Source organism: Heliconius melpomene, chromosome 12 (genome assembly GCF_056956725.1).
Source record: "Heliconius melpomene rosina isolate 202511_hmr_F chromosome 12, ASM5695672v1, whole genome shotgun sequence".
NCBI classification, from domain to species: Eukaryota; Metazoa; Arthropoda; class Insecta; order Lepidoptera; family Nymphalidae; genus Heliconius; species Heliconius melpomene.
This window is the reverse complement of record NC_140400.1, coordinates 14,876,937-14,896,819: the sequence shown is the minus strand read 5'-3', so window position 1 is coordinate 14,896,819 and position 19,883 is coordinate 14,876,937. Positions and strand designations below refer to the sequence as shown.

Here is a 19,883-nt window from a genome sequence, read left to right as displayed (position 1 = left end):
TTAAAAATTGTCTACTCTATATATATAAGAAAACTATCATTTATCGCTAGTTTAGGTAGTCGTCGTCTAGTTTAGTATATCTTCCATGTACAAAACATGGAAAATATATGAGAAAACATTTTTCATTCATTACTGTAATAAAATTGATATAGAACAGCAAAAGCAAGTTTATTTTGATTTAAAATAATTCTAAATATAAACATTATCATGAATCTTTATAAACGGTAAAAAATGTATATTAGAAAACGGCAATAAAAAATCCTTTTAACTAGAAGTGTCTTTATTCATACTCTTTGTGCCTATATCAACCACCACTGACAAATGAATAATTTAAAAAAGCATTCCACTAATAAGATTTTTTAATCTTAATCTTATATGAAAATATCTAATGCTAATATTACAATTACGATTAATATAATAAATCATTAATCTCTTATAAGAAAAAATTAAAAATATCAAATAATAATCTAAATTAAGTGCTTTTATAATGTTATGTTTATTTCTACTAAATTGGCTAAATAACAATATTAATATTTTAATGTCTGTGTATATAAGAAACTACCCATAAAACTTACCCTAATATAGTATTATAAGAAAACTTATTTTAAACTTAATTTAAACAATTTTTTGCATATAAAACTAAGACACAATTTGATTATTGGTATTTCGGTTATCGCACAATTTGAGTGAAAATACTATTAGACAATGTTTAATAGTTTAACTTTTAATAACTTGGTTTACTTAACAATAAATTACCTAAAATGGGAACAACTCTGCCATTTTATATGTATTTTTTATTCATTAATATGTTTACAATGTGGACATAATACATTCAATGAAATGAAAATAAAATATAAAAGTACAAGTAGTAAGTCAAGATGGCAAATAACAAAAAAGAAAAAATATATTATTCATAATTTCATATTTAATTTTATTGTAACATCTATAATATATATATATCAATGTATTTCTAACAATGCAATTTATTATAATTACTATGATATAATATATGAAGAAATAATAATCTGGAAATTGATCTGTCAAATGAATCATTTAGAAGCAAATACAGCAATATGCAAAGTGAATAAATAAAATATAAATAGGATTATGTATATATGTATGTATATATATATATATATTCCGGTGTTTAATCGATAATAGTCTGATAATATTTGCTTGAGATAAAAATTTTTTGCTTTTACCCGAATCAAATGTTCCTTAAAAGTCAATTCCATAAATGTTGTTTTAAAATCTATTCTATTACTATCAATTTTATATCTATTTTTAATCTCTATAGTTTTCCAAAATTTCATTTCCAAAATCATTAATAACTCATTCATATTCTATGTCAATACTAAGTTTTAGTTTTTCATTTATCCAGACTGAAGACACACACATAATAAATAAAAATGAATCTCCAAGTGTGATTCGAACCCACAACCATTGCTAGCATAATACAAATTTCAATACATTAAACAATCATTACCAACACCACACCACACTACCAATGTGGTGTACATTTCTAATTTTAAAAATCAATACAAGAACTAATCAACATTATCATCCTCCATGGGCTCAATCTTGACACTAACAAAGTCAGTGGGCTCTAGTTCATCTCCACTAACTACTTCCTGTTTGATTCGCGGCATTTGTTCTTCCGTTTCACTGTTGCTACCACCATCATGCTCATGATCATTATCACTCTCTTTGCCATCATTAGCTTCATTATCATCTTCTGTGTCATCAGTATTATTATTCTCTATGTTTTGCGCGAAGGAGATTTTCTTGGAGAATGTTACAAAGTCAGCAATTAATACTTCTGGTGCGGGTTTCTTCGGGGGTCCGAATATGGTTGTCATTGTGGTTTCGTCTAATTTGAGTTGACACTCTCTTGGCTCTAGGCGCGTGTAAAAGTCCTTCAGGTTCAAATCCCCGCCTTTGAGGCCGTGGCGTTTACGCAGATGTTTGATGATCGTACGTTTCACTGCGTAAGATTTTGGACAGCATTTGCACTGTGGATTTGAACGAAATTTATTAGTATTTGGTATAAAATTCTTTGTCCTTGTTTTTTCGAAAAATAAAGCTTGAGGAGGTGAATATGCACACTTCCAGACCAGTCTTGGCTTAGGGTCACAACCGCGAGGGTTGAACCGACTGTAACCACGACAAATTATAGTTTTGATTACTATTGAAGTAATGATATTTTATATTTTTATTTCTTCGCTCTGGCGTCGAGGAATTTACTTCCACCTCTCAACGCTCCAGAATTCCACGAAATAGGGAACCAGTGGCGTAGCGAGCTTAACTCGCGCCCGGGGCAAAATACTTTTACAGCGCCCCCCAGGCAAACACAGTATAATTTCATATCTATGTTTTAATAGTTTCGCGGATTTGGCGCCCCTTTATGAGCGGCGCCCGGGGCATGATGCCCCCCCCTTGCCCCCACCTCACTACGCCACTGTGGGGAACAGAGTATCTAAACACTAGGTTCCCTCTGCCCACCCTGCTATATAAATATATCCACTTACTCTGAAAGTATTCAAAGGGCTGTGCGTGATGACGTGGTGCCGCAGCCCGGCGGCGCTGGTCAGCAGCTTCGTACAAATGGGGCAGCTGAACTGCGAGCGAGTGTGCGACGTCCGTAAGTGGCGAAGCATGTAGCGCTCGTCCGCGTACCCCTTGTCTGCGGAACGAATGGATCATTTTAGGTTACTCATATAATATGTATGGTACAAATTAATAATTTTAGGTTATATGGCATTTAGGTTAAGAGAAGGATGCATAGGCGGAGACAATGTGATGTCGATACAATTGTTTTGTGATTGAATGTTTATTTTTTTATTTTTTACATTTTAAAAGTGTTATTTCACACCTAAGTAAGAAAAATATTTCTTAGATAACATATAAAAATATTGAACGTAAGCTACGTTCAATATTTAGCAACAATGGATTGTAACAAGCATATAAGAATTTCGACGTTGGCCGATGAGAACGTATGGGTTAGTTGGTCAGATTGCTTGGACGGTTTCTAAGAAGCGCGGGTTCAAATCCCGCTACGTGACGCTAAAAAAAAGCTTTTATTTATCAACTATACAAAAAAAAATAAGAAAAGAAGCTATCTTACCGCACAACGGACATTTGACTATTTGTCTCTTCGTCAGATGTGTTTTCATGTGCTCGCGTAGGGAACACGCACTTGTGAAGAGCTTGGAGCACACTGGACACGCTTCTAGGTCTGGATGGATGGAAAAACGCCATTTGTTAAGGACACACGCACGAATCATTCCGAAATCCAGTCGTAGGTATTGGCGGCGAAGTTCAAAGTTGTTTAACCTTTAGCAGCACTTTCGTCGTAGCATGTGTTTACGTTATCGGTATCTATGCGTAACTGCGTCACACAAAATACATCAGGAAATGAAAAGAAATCCTACGTTTTTTTTACTTAATTTTACGTTGAGGTCTCTTGGAAATTGGAATTTCTTTAGGTATGAGTTTGAAATATTTTACCCTACGAGAATGCTGTTCTCGTAAAAGGAGTGCTAACGCTTCCACCCTGTAAAGGCAATGTGTGTGAGGCGAAATACAACACCATTTTTTTGTGTTACCACAGTAAGGAAATGAAAATAATTCATACCACCAGTGGTATAAACCCTAAATCTCTTACAGTCCGATAGACGCTGCACAGCTGCACCACGACACATGCACATTTAGAAATAATATTGTAAATAACATTTTCAATTTTCCTAAAATGTTTTAAATAATTACAATACTCACTTTCTCCAGTATGTTTTCTAATATGATATGTTAGCTTCGACTTCTGTACAAACGTCTGTCCACAGTACAGACAGGCGTAACTCCTGTCCTTAGAGTGCGTTCTGTAACAGAGGGACAACTAGGATCTACAAACATATATATTAATAAAAGTCAATCATAAAAATCATATTATATAATATTAATATAAATTTAATTAAAAAAATATGTATATCAATCATAACAAATCATAAATATAATTTAATTATTAATACAAATTATCTATTTTAATCAAGCCATACGTTCTAGACGTGGCTTAGATTGATAGAGCTACGTCAACATGTTCATTATACGCTTCTTAATATTTTTTATATTCTGCCTAAATAATACTGAACAGAAAAAAAAGCGGTATATACATTTATTTTACTTTATTTTCATGCTTATTGATAAGACCCAATACCGACCGCAGGTTAGTTATAACCAGACCGATTAAACACGTAATTACTATAAGTAAATATAAAATATTTAAAAAAATATATTAAATTATCTACAGCACATTCGGTGAGTCGCGACCTGAAGTTAGTTGTAGATGGCCAGGCTGGTGATTATTTTTCTCCTTAGTGTACAAGGCGCAAAAGTGCAGAAAACCTAACCTCAACGCGGCCATGACATACCTCCCAACCTGTACATAGGTAGGGAAAGGGAACCTGGAAACCTAGTGTGTTAAGACACTCCGTCCCAAGCGTTACGTGTTGAGGTTGAGTGGCGGAACACAACTCCGCGTTTTATCTCCATACCACAGAAATTAAAATATTATCAAATATTTCATTTCCTCGAGTGTGAATCGAACCAGCCTGTCGCGTTTACAGTCGCACGCTTGTGCCCGTGTCACAACACCTCATATTGAGAAATATTACAATATTAAAATATAAAGCTGACAACCGATTTTACTCATTGAAACGCTAGATGGGATTGAGTTACATTCAAATTCCAAAAATGCCTGTGCACCGGACATACATTATTTCGAATATAATTTAATATATTTTTTTATACTCGGTATTTATTCTTTAGCTGATATCGATATCGATTCAAGAAAAAGTATCAAAACTTGACAAATACATAATAACTTATATTAAAATACTTAAATAAATACACTTTAATTAAAATACTTAAATATACGTATATATGTAAGATAGAAATTCCAACAGTTGTTTTAAAAGTATTACAATAAGTATCGATATCGACACCTTATTAAGCCATGAATGGATGAAGGATTTCACAAAATTGTAATTTTGACAAAGGTTAATTACAAATTGCGTATTGACATTTTAACAAGTATATTGAAAGTATAAGTATAATCGAAGAGTTGAATCAATTTTTTCGTAAAACTACATCATTATTAGATTATATACAAAATCAATTTATTCGTATTTACATGAAAATAAGCTAAAACAATTTGGATATTAAGTTTTATCATCAATACAAAACCTTCATTAATTAAATTAATTCTCATCCCTTCACATCTTAACAACCTCTCATTTGAAGGGAACTATTATTTGTAATATTTAGATTTATTAAACTTTTTTCTATATTCCTTATATAATAAGATAGGCAGATTAAGACACTAAATTGTCCATTTTCCGTCCAGTTTCCTATATATTATGTAGGAAAAGTGGAGATATTCAACGTTGTTCTTTAACGTGTGGGAGTCACGTCGCCAGCGATGGCAACACGCATGAACAAAGTCGACCGGATCATTACCACACCCGGGATTTAAAACCGGCGTTAAGTAGTGGCTTTATGCCACTGCCTTTCGTAATAGGTATGCCGGGCTCCAGCGCTCAATCCCCACCCCTCTCTGGAATATGACGGCGGTACTTAGAGAAAAACTACCCCAGGAGGGTTCTATCACCTCTCATGCTGAAGAATCCCTCCGTAAGTCTTTAAGCTCAGGCCGCTTGCCGGATTGATGAATAGCAAACAATAGTTCCCCACAAGTGCAAGTGGACCGCACGACGGTACAAAGAGGCGTGAGCCAATACTAACTGCGGATCGGGGTGGTGGTACCTGGTGTGCGCGGTGCAGGCGCCCTTATCGGCGAAGGCGCGAGGACAGTGGGCACAGCGGTAGGGCCGCTCGCCGGTGTGCCGCCGCTCGTGGCGCAGCATGTTGGAGCGCTGCACGAAGCGCATGGGGCAGTAGGAGCACGCGTGGCGCGGACCCTCGTGGATTTGGACGTGCTCGCGATACGAGTCCTTCTTCTGTGGCCCGACAAATGACCTCATTTAGAGTTACTACGAGTGTGACTGTATATGTGACGGTTGTGGGTTTGGTATATATTTATTATTAAATATTTTCATTTCCTTGCTCTGGTAAAGAAGCAAGACGTTTTGTTAATTTCCCTCCCTCTGCCTACATGTGGCATAAAAAAACTTAAGTCAAATAATTTTATACACATTAAGAAGTATTAATTCTTTTTATTTTAAACACACATCTGTGCCCCTTTTGTTTTAAAATAATTTTGAGAAAAAGACAGATAAACATTTAAAAATATTTATAAAAAATCCATCAAAGAACAAAACATTTCATCCAAAGCCCATTTGGTATCAGTTAAACAGTTTTGGTAAACAATAGAGGACAAAAAATATAATAAAATAAAAATCAACTAACCGCAAATGTCTTAGCACAATAACTGCAAGTGTATGTCTGTTTGTTGGGCTGGTGGTCCTGTCTGTGCATATATAGTGAGGACTTATACTGGAACGATTTGCCGCAATCCACACACTCAAACGGATGTCGACCTGGATGACAGAGGAGGTAGTGGAGTTTTCTGGAATTATTAGTAATAAGAAGAATTAAAATCTATTACTATTATTAGTTTCCAATAAAAGAATATAAAAAATAAAGTTATTATTAATAAATAAAACAAACAAATAAACAAAACAGTTGTGGCGTGAATTCTCAATCAGGATATATTTTAAATGTTTTCATTCCTTTGCTCTAGTTAAAAGACAAAATGCGGCGTTAATTTCCACCACAAAAAGAAACTCGAAAAAATCGCAAAAAATTGGCTGAAAAATGAGGAAGAGGTGTGCTCTACCACTAGCGTCCCCTCTCTGTCTTACCTGCAGGCACATGTAGGATAGTGTTAAACTAAAAAAAAACAATACATACTTTCAAGCAATACAAAAAACCCACATACCTTTCATCGAGTGTCTGCAGAACTTCCTTACAAAGTTTACACTTAAACTTGCCAGGGCCATGTATTTGGGCCATGTGGGTGGAGCACGCGCGCGCACTTTGGAACTCACGCTGGCAGACGTTGCAATGGACGACTTTCTCGGGTTTTGGTGCCCCGTGTACCATCTTGAAAATTAGGAATATTAAATATTTTTTATGATATTAAGTAAATTAAATTAAATCATCTTCACGCTGTATGCCGCAAACAACAGCAGAATAGGAAGAATGAACCTAATGTTAAGACTCTCGGTTCTCTACTTTCCGCCGAATTCTGGAGGCATTGCGTAATTTTGATATATATTAGAATATTTTTTATGATAGTGAAAATTAAATAATTCACAAAGATATTTTGGGAATTTGCCGAGCTTGAAACTTGACACCATACATATATTATTATGAATATTAATTCTTGTAAAACAGAATTTGAACTTAAGGTAGCTGGATCAAAGGCATAGAGGCCTTATTTGGCTCACTACACTACACTGCAAATTTTTATGTTTATTTGAAACATTCAAATGTTGGTAAAAAATATAATACTTCACTAATTACTGAATGATGAAGCCCAATAGTATATTTTATCAACCATTAAAAAAAAAATCCCTCAAATAAAGCTCAAACCTAAACAAACTGCCCAATACTCTAATGATCTAAATTACAAAATATAAAAAACTACAAAAAACAACAATACCAATAATCTTAATATATCAACTCACCTTAACATGTAACTTAAAGGACTTCCTATGACTCAGCGGTTTGTACATACAAGGCTCAAGGGAACAGTACATCTTCCGTACTTCAGCATGATTTGATGCAAAATGACTTCTCATTTCTTCTACACTCTCGAGAACACTACAGCAAAGACAACATTTGACGAGGAACGCTTTGTCATCGTCCTCACAGTGTTTTTCCAGATAATGATGTATGTACCATACCTGGAATTCAGTTATAAGCGATAAATTTATTTATTTTATTTTTTATCAAAATAGACTGACAGGATCGGAAGACTATTAAGAAGAGCCAACAAGTTAGTTAACAGTTGATCTTTTCCATATTATTTAAAAAATTTTTTGGGTCACACTGCATCCCACACACAGCAACCTGTGTTGCTGTGTGTTGGTTCTGTGTGGGAACCTAATGTTAGGAAACTAGGCACATTGTGTGTTGAGTGGCGGAACTTAATGCCGCACTTTGCCTCGACACCAGAGCGAAGAAATTAAGATATTAAATATTTAAATTTCTCCAATGGGAAATAAACATAGCATACATAAACATGGGAAGTATACATATATACAAAGTTTCAAAAAGAAAAATATTTTGCAAATAGCAATAGCACTTAAACTCGCGACTCTTGGAAACCGTCTAGACGCTGCAGCCAATTAAGCTATAAATTCTTATCGAGCTCCATTGAAATTTTTACATGCATATTTTATTTTATTTTTGTTGTTACCATCTCTCCAAAGAATATTGCTAAGAATGATAATTTAGCTAGAGTGTGCCATTAGATGCTCAAATTTTTATATCTTATTTAGGCCGTCGTGGTGCAGCGGCACAAGGGTGTATCACGACGGTTGTGAGTTCGATCCCCACTTGAGGAAGTGAAATATTTATTTGTTTATATTTCCATATCTTCGCTCAGGTGTCGAGGCAAAGCGCAGCATTGAGTTTTGTCACTCAACAGGCAATACCTCCAGAATTCGGCAGAAAGTCCCCACTTTGACACGGAGTATCATACTTAACACTAGGTTCTGTGCGGAATACAGCGTGAAGCTGATTGATTTGATTTAATTCTTTAATTAATTTATTTAAAAAAGCACATAACATAAAATATATATATTATATTACAAAATTCTAACTAACCTTTGTCTTGTTATGATCAATTAAATAATTTACTAACCTTATCACCAAAAGTTTTAGCGCAAGTGTCACACTTATAAAAATGTTCTTTATATTTATGGAAGTGAACCCTCAATTGATGAGTTTCCCTATCATTCTCATTCCAAAACAATGTGGAACAATATTTACATTTGAATCCAATGTGGGGGCTAAAGCAGTTCTCATAGTCTAAATACGTCCAATGTTCCGTTAAATGCTCTCTTGTTGATTCACGATTATCAAATTCTTTGTCACAAAATTGACATATCCATAAATCATCAAAATCAGCGAATTCACACGCTGTATGATTCGCCAGTTCGTTGTATGTGTCAAAAAATGTTGCACAAACTCTACAGGAATATAAAGGCACAGTTTTCACACTATGAACTTTATTCATATGAGTGGAAAATGATTGTACTGTCTCCAATTTAGTTGTACATAAAGGACATGACACATTGTTTAACATATCCGATTTAAGTTTGTCATAGTCGATATGAGAAAGCTGTGGTACTACATCCTCATTTACACTAGCTAGCAATTGGTTGACATAGTCAAAGTAAGATCTTTCTATAACAATCATTTCTGTGACTGTCACGTCATAGTCTTCACTCCCTTTATAGGTTAATATACTGTCACTGCTTTGGCTGTTCTCATCTTTTGCTATGTTTTCATCTTTAGGTATATTGTCATCTTTTGGTGCATTGTCATCACTGGGCATGATAACAGGTGCAGGTGTAAGTGGAAGTGTAGGTGGAAGGGTAGGTGCAGGTATAGGTGCAGGCGTAAGTGACGGCGCAGGTGTCAAAGGTGGCACATTATTCTGCTCTTCATGGTCACTTACAATTTCTTGTTTAACTTCAGGCAGAACAATTTCAATTGGTACAATATTTTCTTTTACAATTTTTGGTGTGTCAGTCTTTGGTGTCAAGTCTACATAACCAAGTCTTACATGACCCTTTAGCTGTTCATTGACAAAACGATCAGTAACATCAGCACCTTCCACTAAGAATGATGTATTCTTCCCAGCTATAAGATGAGTCAAACATTTCAATGTGAAATGATGGAAGCCCATGTAATGTGCAAAAAAAGTTGAGCACAGTAAATCTGGCTTTGAACAAAGTGAACACATAAACTTATCATCTCCTTCATAATCTACTTGCCAAAACTGTTCATCGTTTTGGCAAGCAGCATTGGTAACATTGTGTTTTTGGAATAAATGAGAACTGTAATCATCATCAGCTGTCACCCTAAAGTGGCAGAGGCGGCAGTGAACTAAGTTATGAATAGAGCTGAGATGGAAACGTAACTGAACATCAGTGGAGAAGGTTTCCACACATTGTGAACACGGCCATGGTGAATGAAACTTCTCATGTTCAAACCATGCACTCCTGTCTGGTACAAAATATCTGCAAAATTAAGTGAATATTAACAAATAAATATAAATTACTTTTATTTAAATTCTACATTTTCAAAACATTGTATAAAAACAATAAAATCTATATACAATGTAAATCTCTGTTCATCACTGTTATACACATATCTAAGAGATTATATATTTTTTAGAGAGATTGTCTATAAAAGTTTAATTATTATTTATTAATAAGTTTCATCTCTTTATAACAAAGGCTTCTTTTGAGCAATTTAAGAGAGTACTAAGATTTCCCAAAATTCATATAAGAATGATAAGCAATTAACTTCTGGCTTTTAAAATAATAATTTTATATCCTACTACTTACAATTGAGGCCACAGTGACACAGTGGCACAAAGTGTGACTGCAAATGCAACTGGTTGTGGGTTCGGTCACAATGCCTCCAGGATTTGACAGAAAGTGGGGCACAGGGTGTCTTAAAATTAGCTTCCCTCTGCGTACTCTGCTGTGTGTGGGATACAGTGTAAAGCTCTTTTTTTACTAATTACGATTTAAAACTATTATCATCTATATACATACCTGCAAATACCACAAAAATCTTTCTTATGATTTAATGCATAATGTAAAATCATTTTAGATCTATTTATAAACCAATCTGTACACAGTAAGCAACTATAAGGTCCGGTCGGATTCAGATCTTTCAAATAAAGCCAAACATCGGACGGTCTCTCTATTACAGCGGGGCCGACCAAGGAGTTTAATTTTCGATTTAATTTTATTGTCACTCCTAATTTTTTTGCCGGCAGTTCTTTTTTCTTCTTCTTTTTTTTAGGTTCTTCATCACTACTACTTGGCGGCTCATATTCATACTCCCCGGACTTTTTCTTGGCTGCCAAATTAGATAGAGGTTCATCATCCGACTCGTCGGATACCATTTCTTACTATTGATCTAGTTAAAAATCTAGCACGGGTTGCAAAAATAAATATTTAAATGATTAGCTTTGTAATAGTGGTGTTTACGAGGAGAAAATGCACTTTCCAAAACAATAAAAATAGCAAACTATACTATACGGTAAAGATAAAAAGAACGCTCAATTGTCAATTCTTAATTTTATGAACCAGCAAACAAATTGTAGACTAAAGAGTAAAGAGTGCTCTGTACTGTCAACAAATATTGACAACAGGTATAAGATACGCAAGTTAAATCGGTAAATTATTATTTATTTTGAATGTTTTTGAACAACAACATCAAAATTCATCAACATTAATCAAAATTAATCAAATAAACACGTCATTAAAACGTATAAAGAAAATATGCATATTTTAGTTATTCTATAAAATATTTATAAAATATAGTGAGTATAGACAAAAAAATAATAATCTGTTAATGCAAAATTTCATTCCACGCACCTATCTCATTCATTGTGTTGCATAGGTCAATACCTATGCAACACAAACGAAAGAATTGAAATAATTTTAATAAATAAAAACATTGTTCAAATTGCTTTAATTATGTACAATATTAACAATTTTTACACGTATGGTTTAATATTTAAAAATTATTTCACGTGGTCTCATTTACTTATAGACATTTTTTATGTGTAATAGAGTATTGTTTAAAAAGTCCCATCGTGGCAGCCATTTTATAGATATGAAATTGTCTATGGCATGAGCCAAAGAAAGGTGAAGCTAAACAAAAGGGTAGCATGTAGATAGCATTTGCTAAATTATTAGTGAAATATAATAAAAAATACAAACATTGAAAGTATTTCATCGATGTGGGTAATAAAATGTATTGTGTTTCATAAATATGTAGTGTATTAGTTATTAAATAGAAGCACAATGCATCGTGTAATGGTGGCCATTAGGAGTAATAATTATGTATATTGGCATACTTACTGTCTTACGGACTATCAATAATACATCTGAAACAGAACTACAGTGTGTGTTTATATAAAATAGGTTACGACCACTATGTAAACTTGTGACTGTTTATATTATGTGAGTGAAAGATTACAATAGTGTAAATATTAATTATATTACGATGGCCCAGAACCAAGGGGAGGTTCAAGTGACACCGACCCAACCTGTAAAAGATAAGGATATTTACGCTTGTCTTCCCGATATACGAACGAACGGTCCACTCGGCCCTGACGAACCGTGCTCCGGTGGCGAGGAACTGCGATGGTTACCCGCGCAGGCTACCGACAGAGATTTGGTTATGTACTTGAGAGCTGCTCGCTCAATGGCAGCATTTGCTGGTATGTGTGATGGGGGATCACCCGATGATGGCTGCGTTGCAGCTAGTCGAGACGATACTACTATCAATGCTTTAGATGTTTTACATGATTCTGGTTACGACCCTGGTAGAGCACTACAAGCACTTGTTAAGTGTCCCGTCCCTAAAGGAATTGAAAAAAAGTGGTCCGAAGAGGAATCTAAACGATTTGTCAAAGGTATTCGACAGTTTGGTAAAAATTTCTTTAAGATAAAAAAGGATTTATTACCCCACAAAGATACAGCTGAACTTGTTGAATTTTATTATTTGTGGAAAAAGACCCCAGGTGCTAGCAGTAACAGGCCTCATAGACGACGTCGTCAGGCATCTTTGAGACGGGTTCGCAATACTAGAAATTCTCGAGCGGGAACACCTAAGGAGCAAACTCCTGAAACAACACCTTCAGTTCCTGATACAAATGGTTCGAGGCCTTCACCTAATCCTAAAGAGGCAGGTGAAATGAGTTCTGTCACTGAAGATGAAAATTCTGAAGATGATAGTGATTCTAGAGATGCAGGTGATCTTGCAGCAAAAGTTGATAATGGAAGAGTGGAAAACCCTGATGATTCACCGAGCAGGATGAGAACTAGAAATAAGTCTAAAGAACAAACTACTCCAAATGGAAAGAAAGTTCAAGATGAAAGCGATAATGATGCCCCTAAGTCTAAAAAGTCTAACAAACCAAATACACAAAGTACAAATAATAATATACAAGAAAAAGTTTTACCCTCTCCAGTTGGCAAGGACAATAAAAAGAAAGTGACCAATGGTAAAGTGGATGTGTCTAAAGTGAAAAAGCGTCTTCCAGATGATACCAAACCTGAAGGGATAATGGATGGTGATGTGCAAATGAAGAAAAAGAAAGCTGCTGATGCCCCTGAGAGTCCATCTGAAAGTTTGACTAATGATAGCTTTCCTGCAATGGATGATACAGAAAGTGTTGAACCTGAACCAGAAGCGTGTGATTTTAGTTTTAGTAAAACTGACAAAGAGAATACTGACCAAAATAAAGAACCTGAGCCTGAACAACCACAAAAGCCAGCAGAAGGACAAATTAAAACAGAAAATTGTGAAGCAATAATAAAAACAGAAAAAGATATTATGCCTCCTATTTTTAAAGTAGTTCCAGATAAAGACGATAGAGCTATAATCGATTTGAAAACTGACTTAAGTACAATAAAAAATCCAGAAAATTTGGAATCAAGACCTCTTCCCCTATTTCCAAAGACTGAACTCATTATACCTAAAGTGACTCCAATGTCAACTGAGGTAATGGAAAAAATTAAAATAAAGGAAGAGATAGATACAGACGAGCAAAGTCTTAATTTACAAAAGGAAGAATTCCAAAAAGATCCACTAGCTCATAATTTCTCAGGACATGCTTTAAGCCAATCAAGTAAACCTTTGAATTTGGAAAATACTAATTATTTTGTTAAAGATAATCATAATATGTTTAATCCTAAACTTAATCATGGTATTAAAATCGAAGGGGTACCTAGTAATATATTTAACCCAGCAAATATGACAAAAGATAATTCAATCATAAGGAATACTAAAGATTTTGCAACTGGCATGCAATCATTTCCATATCCACCTAATATTAATTTTGCAAATGATCCAAATAAACATAATCCTCTAATAAATCCTTTAAAAACGGTTATAAAACTAGAGCCTAGAGATGACACATCAGAGATGAAAAATCAAAATACTCCAGAAATATTTACAGCAACAATATCAACTGCTAACAAAGTTGACTCTCCTAGTACACCTCGCCTAGATTCTATGCAAAGAATTAGCCCTTCACCAACAAACACAAGAGCATCTTCCCCACCTCATATGGAGCATCCAGCAACAACTAATACAGAACCTATTTCACCTGCTAATGTCCAAGAATTAAAATCTCAAGAAACTGAAGTGGATGATAAACAACCAACTGACTTAAAAACACAGCCAATGCCAAAATTAGATACTTCAAACTTAAGAGCTCCAATATTTCAACCACCTGTGCGACCGGAAAATCTTGGTATTAGGTCAACTGAAGCCCAAAGTAATCCTCCTGTGTCTGTACCAAATATGCCCCCACCATCGCTGAGCCAACCTTCAATGACTGGCCTTTTACCTCCAGGTCCTCTTATATCAGTTGGTAGTGGATCTAATGTTGGTCCTTATGGCTTTATGCCGGCTTCGTTGTATGGTCATGCACCTCATCCAGGACTAGAAAAACCTGGACCTTTACCTCCATTGATGCAACAGGTACCTCCGTCACACAGTCATTCTGCATCAAATCTTATTTCTCAACAATCTAATCAAAATGATACATCAATGCCACAAGATCTTAAAATTAAACAAGAAGTTCCAGATAATATGCCAGCTAATTTATCCACTCAAAATGTTGCTGATCCTTTACAATCACTTAAAGAAGTCAAAGTCCCTGGATATCCAATTGGAAGTGCAATAGCACAACATTTAAGTTCAGAAAGAGACAGAGAGTCAATATCAAGTGTAGAAAACAGCAGCAGACCTCCTAGTCAACCACAGAATGAAAGTTCAAATATGCCAAGTGCTTTCCTTGGCCCAAGAATAGAAAGTATAAAGAAAGAACCAGATTTCCTTCATCAACCACATATAACACCAGTATCAACAAGTCAAGGAAGTGGATCAGATCCAACGAGTACAGTCCCACCAGTTAAAAGTCCTCATACTCCAACACCCATTAAGAGTCAACCAAGTCATAATGGAACACCTGGTCATCCACACCCTTCATCTACAACTTCACCTTTTTCAAGACATTTGACCAGCCCATCTCAACCAAGACAAATTTCTGCATCGCCTGTACAGCATAATACACCAGTGTCCCATTCAGCTCTTAATTTAATGAACCATTCACCTCTTACAATTCCAGCAACAATGGCTGGTCCAGTGATCCATACTGGACAACAACCTGGACATCCACATCCATTTGCTTCTCCACTACATCATCCTCATCATCCTCTTCTCCATCCCTCTTCTATATTCCAACTCTCAGCTGCCGCTGCAGCTCATGCTATGCATCCGTATTATCCTCATCCTCATCCAGGATATTCAATGCCATATCCATATCCATATGGACCCCTGCCACAACATCATCCCATACCACCTATGCATCCTGCATCTAGTACTCCAGGACGACACGACCCAGTGAAACCTTCCACAATCGAATCGACGACCATGCTTAGCGCTCACCACAGTACCAGTTCTTCAGTAACAACACGGTCCTTAAGAGAAATTTCAGAAAGCTCTGATGACCCAAGGCATCCTAATGCGACAACTGAACGACATCAATTGCATGAAACTACAATGACGCATCATCACTCAACGAGTCATCACAGTGCTGTACATACCAGCACAGAAAAACAACCCAGCCACGTTGGCGGGGGCACTAATCACACGCTTTCAATATCCCATTCTACATCCAGTAGCTCATCACAATCTATTCAACATAAAATTAATACACAACAAAAAACCAGTTCCCATTCTAGTTCCCCACTTCATTTGTCAGCCAGTGTATCTCAGACAACAAGTACATCATCAAGCGTTAACGTAAGCAACAATCATACTCATCACCATTCGCATCATCTGGCGCACCATCCTGAACGATTATCTCCAGCGGACTCCATGCTTCTTCGTCATCATCCAAAAATGCTACCGGGAAACTCAAATCATCTTATGATACAACCTCCTTCTATGGGTCACCCAGGCTTAAGTCTGGGTTTGCCACCCGGCCCAGGGCCTAGCTCTATAGAAAGCTTACGGCTACATGCCCAAGCTGCGGCTGGATTGCAAGCACATGCAAGATCAGGCTCTCCTCATCAAATGGCTCATGGTCATCCTCATTTACGGGGTCCTCCGCGACCTATACAAGATGAAAATCCTGAGTTAAAACTTGAAACTCAATCACAACCCGAAGAAGAGGAAATACCAAGCCCAGCACACATTCCTCATGGACCTAGCCCAGAACCTAAAATAGAGGATACTGAATGTCACAGATCTCAATCTGCAATATTTTTAAGGCATTGGAATCGCGGAGATTATAATTCATGTACTCGAACCGATCTCATCTTCAAACCAGTTCCAGAGTCTAAGCTTGCGCGAAAGAGAGAAGAGAGATTGAGGAAGCAAGCTGAAAGAGATAGAGAAGAAAGAGAAAAGATAGCTCAACAAGCACATAGAAAAATAGCGACACCAGAAAAACCGGAAACTAAACCTCCTTCCAGAGGCGCTATTGAAACTATAACTTCACCATATGACAGATTCCCACGACCACCTGGCTATCCCGATACGCCAGCTTTAAGACAGTTATCTGAATACGCTAGGCCTCATGCGGGCTTCAGTCCTGGTAATATACCTCGACATTGCATGGATCCAATGCTTCAGTATCAATTAAGTTCCATGTACGGTGCTGCTGGTGCTAGAGAACGTCTTGAATTAGAACACTTAGAAAGAGAAAAACGGGATAGAGAAATAAGAGAGTTACGAGAACGAGAACTTAATGATCGATTAAAAGAGGAACTGCTTAAAAATAACGTCGGCCCCAGAGCTCTGGATCCACATTGGATGGAAATGCATAGGCGATACGGAATGCCACCTCCGCCTCCTCAGGGTGCAATTCCTGTACAATTCGGACTATATCCTCCAGGTCATGGTCCTGCAGCACTTTCACAATTAGAAAGAGAAAGACTCGAGAGACTTGGTATTCCACCTGCTGGGGCCGGTGGTCCTCCGCCTTCAGTACCAGTTACGGGAGCCCCACCACATCACCCACATCATCCTCACCCGGGGGTGGCGGCTGCTCAGCTGGAGGCCGCCGAGAGATTAGCACTGGCCGCGGACCCCATGGTCAGATTACAGATGGCGGGCATAAACCCCGAGTACCACGCACACACGCACGCGCACACGCATGCACATTCGCACACGCACTTGCATCTACACCCGGGGCAGCAGGCGGCGCAAGCGCAGCAGGACGCGCTGGGACTGGGGCTAGGGGCGGGTGCGCCGTACCGGCCGCTGCCGCACCCCGATTTGTTGGGCCGGCCGTACGCGGAGCAACTAGCGCAGCAGGCGGCGGCGCACGAGCAACTGCAGCGCCAGCTGCTGCTGGAGCGTGAGCGAGGCTTCCTGCACCCGGCACACCACGAGGACTTCCTGCGGCAGCAGCGCGAGCGTGAGCTGAAGGTGCGGGCACTGGAGGAGGCGGCGCGCGCCTCGCGCCCGTAGTGCGCCGCGCGCCTCCCGCCCGACCCGAACGACGCGGCCGTTGTCGTCATCGAGTGAAGTGAGGCAGACCTACCTACCTAGTGAAGTGTGTTCACGCAGTGCAGTGTTGCGGTAGTGCCCAGGGACCCCTACCCGTGTAACAGAACTGTTTTCTTTTTTACGTGTGACTATACTTGTAATTTATATTTATAAATTAAGTATTTAAGTTTTTATAATATTTTTATAGTCGCATGGTCGTGTAGTTCGCTTGTTTCCATGCTCAAATTTATTTCATAATGACTAGTCATAATTAAATTTTATTTGTAGAGAATGACGAGATGAGTCACACGGTTTACATAGAGTGATGTTAGTCTAAATTATTGTTTAATATTTTAATGATTATACAATTTAAGGGTGCTGGTTGACATTCTCACGGATGGGCCGCTCGTCTGCGCGTTAGTGATCTATCGCGCGGAGTAAACATTGCTTTTATGTTCATCATGTAATATAAGTTAATCGTTGTACTGACTGACTGTGACTTGCCTTCTAATCGACTTGCCTTTTTGTGTACTTGAACATAGCGAGGACCTGCGTTTACATAAGAGTATAAGTCTCTCAACCGATAGATTTCAAGTACGCAATCACGAAGCTAGTTACAATCACATATCAATTGAATTGTAAAACCATTTGAGATATTTCTAAAAGTCGCCTCAAATATTTCGGAGTAATCTATAGGTCTGATAGATTGGAAATATGTTAACATCGACCTTGCGATCGTGAGCTCGTTCGACCATTAATAATAGTAATATATTTTTTTAATTCGTATAGAGCTCGATTAATGTAAATAACTGTGTTATGACTGCGAGTTATATCGTGCTGTCAATGTTATAAAATAATTATCAATTAAAATGTCCATGCATCGATCACAACGCGTTTTGCTATTAAAATGAATTGGACTTGATGGAATGTATATTATATTTAATAATATATAATTATTAGAAAGTAAGCTGTTGGAATAGAATACGTTTTTGTACTACATTTATATATATTATAATGTTTTTTTCGATATGCGTTTGCAGTTTAGTTTTAAAATGCTGCTTAAAATACATCGTAGAATAACATCCGCGGCACAATATTGTGAACAGTCATAACACAGAGCTGTTTAGTTTACGACATATTAGCTTTACTGCGAATTTATTGCCGGCGTTAAATATTGTTAAGTACAAAGTATTTATATACTAGCGCATTTCATAACTGGTGGTTTTAAAAAGTTGGCAATATCTCTTGAGCAGTGTCTGAACGTAAAATACTTATACCGAATGTTTTGAATAATAATTTATTGAAGATATGACACTGTCAGTACTAGATTGGCCTAGCCCAAATTTTCCAAAAGCTCTCATCAAATTTTGACTGTTGTTTAATTAAATATCAATATTTTTAGTTTTTTTCGTGTAATAAAGAAATCTGTAGATTTTTCCGAAAAATACATTAAAAGTTAACGGACAAGGAACTGGTCTGGTTCTGGCGGTCTCATTTGCTCTCTTATCTATTATTGAATCAGTAATGGCGAAAGTTTATTAATGAACATAATTTATTTGTAACGTTTCGCAATAAAAGAATAATATTCTACTTATACTATAAAAATAAGAGATATTTATGGTACGATACTTGTTGTGGTTGAGAACCACGTGGATCTTTTGTTTTCTAAAAACACCAATGTCGCAAACATAGAAAAGTGTGGATTGAATAAAGTAAATTTAAATCTTAGTAATTTTTCACCCACTGTACACATTGAAATACTTTATTGCACTATATTGTAAAATAATAAAAAAAGACCCTTTTGTAATAAATAAATAGATCCCGTTAGTGATGAAATAAAGTTAAAATTATAGAATATTCTAGAATTAAATTTCGAAATATCGCTTTGTAGGTGTTATGTTTATAATGCCGTTTACTTTTCGATATATAACAGAGAATGAGTATTATTTTTAGAGAAGAATTATATGTTTTAATTAAGAGATTGCGTGTCGGATTATAACTTCATTTATTTAGACAATAAGATTAAATGGATGTCTTAGTGCTTTTATGTAAATTTTTTTGAATAATATATGTGAAAAATTCATTATTTTGTTTTTGTTAGA

The 19,883-nt window shown here is 36.5% G+C and overlaps 2 protein-coding genes across 3 annotated transcripts; one reads left to right on the top strand and one right to left on the bottom strand.

Annotated features, from left to right (window-relative positions):
* Positions 1-262: 262 nt before the first annotated feature.
* On the bottom strand, positions 263-11,479 carry LOC146534113 (uncharacterized). 2 transcript variants are annotated; one of them, XM_085194572.1, is made up of 10 exons: positions 10,812-11,479; positions 8,885-10,268; positions 7,704-7,922; positions 6,953-7,116; positions 6,421-6,580; positions 5,797-6,011; positions 3,775-3,875; positions 3,125-3,235; positions 2,529-2,683; positions 263-2,012 (listed from the first exon to the last, which is right to left on the bottom strand). In XM_085194572.1, exons 1-10 carry the CDS (start codon positions 11,165-11,167, stop codon positions 1,548-1,550), a joined length of 3,330 nt encoding a protein of 1,109 aa, XP_085050698.1. In that variant the 5' UTR covers positions 11,168-11,479; the 3' UTR covers positions 263-1,547. The 2 variants fall into 2 exon arrangements, with proteins under 2 accessions (XP_085050698.1, XP_085050699.1); XM_085194573.1 differs by having other exon boundaries at positions 5,818-6,011; positions 10,812-11,478.
* Positions 11,480-11,882: 403 nt separating this feature from the next.
* Gug (arginine-glutamic acid dipeptide repeats grunge) lies at positions 11,883-19,864 on the top strand. The gene has a single exon (XM_085194568.1). It carries the CDS (start codon positions 12,277-12,279, stop codon positions 17,761-17,763), a length of 5,487 nt encoding a protein of 1,828 aa, XP_085050694.1. The 5' UTR covers positions 11,883-12,276; the 3' UTR covers positions 17,764-19,864.
* The last annotated feature ends 19 nt before the right edge of the window (positions 19,865-19,883 follow it).

Bases quoted from the DNA above. Each gene is read 5' to 3' on its own strand.
- Gug (XM_085194568.1), top strand. From the start codon at position 12,277: ATGGCCCAGAACCAAGGGGAGGTTCAAGTGACACCGACCCAACCTGTA.
- LOC146534113 (XM_085194572.1), bottom strand. From the start codon at position 11,167: ATGGTATCCGACGAGTCGGATGATGAACCTCTATCTAATTTGGCAGCC. The intron at 6,581-6,952 runs GTATGTGGGTTT...TAATAATTCCAG, and splicing joins CTGCAGACACTCGATGAAAG to AAAACTCCACTACCTCCTCT. The intron at 2,013-2,528 runs GTAAGTGGATAT...TCAAATCCACAG, and splicing joins GCCCTTTGAATACTTTCAGA to TGCAAATGCTGTCCAAAATC.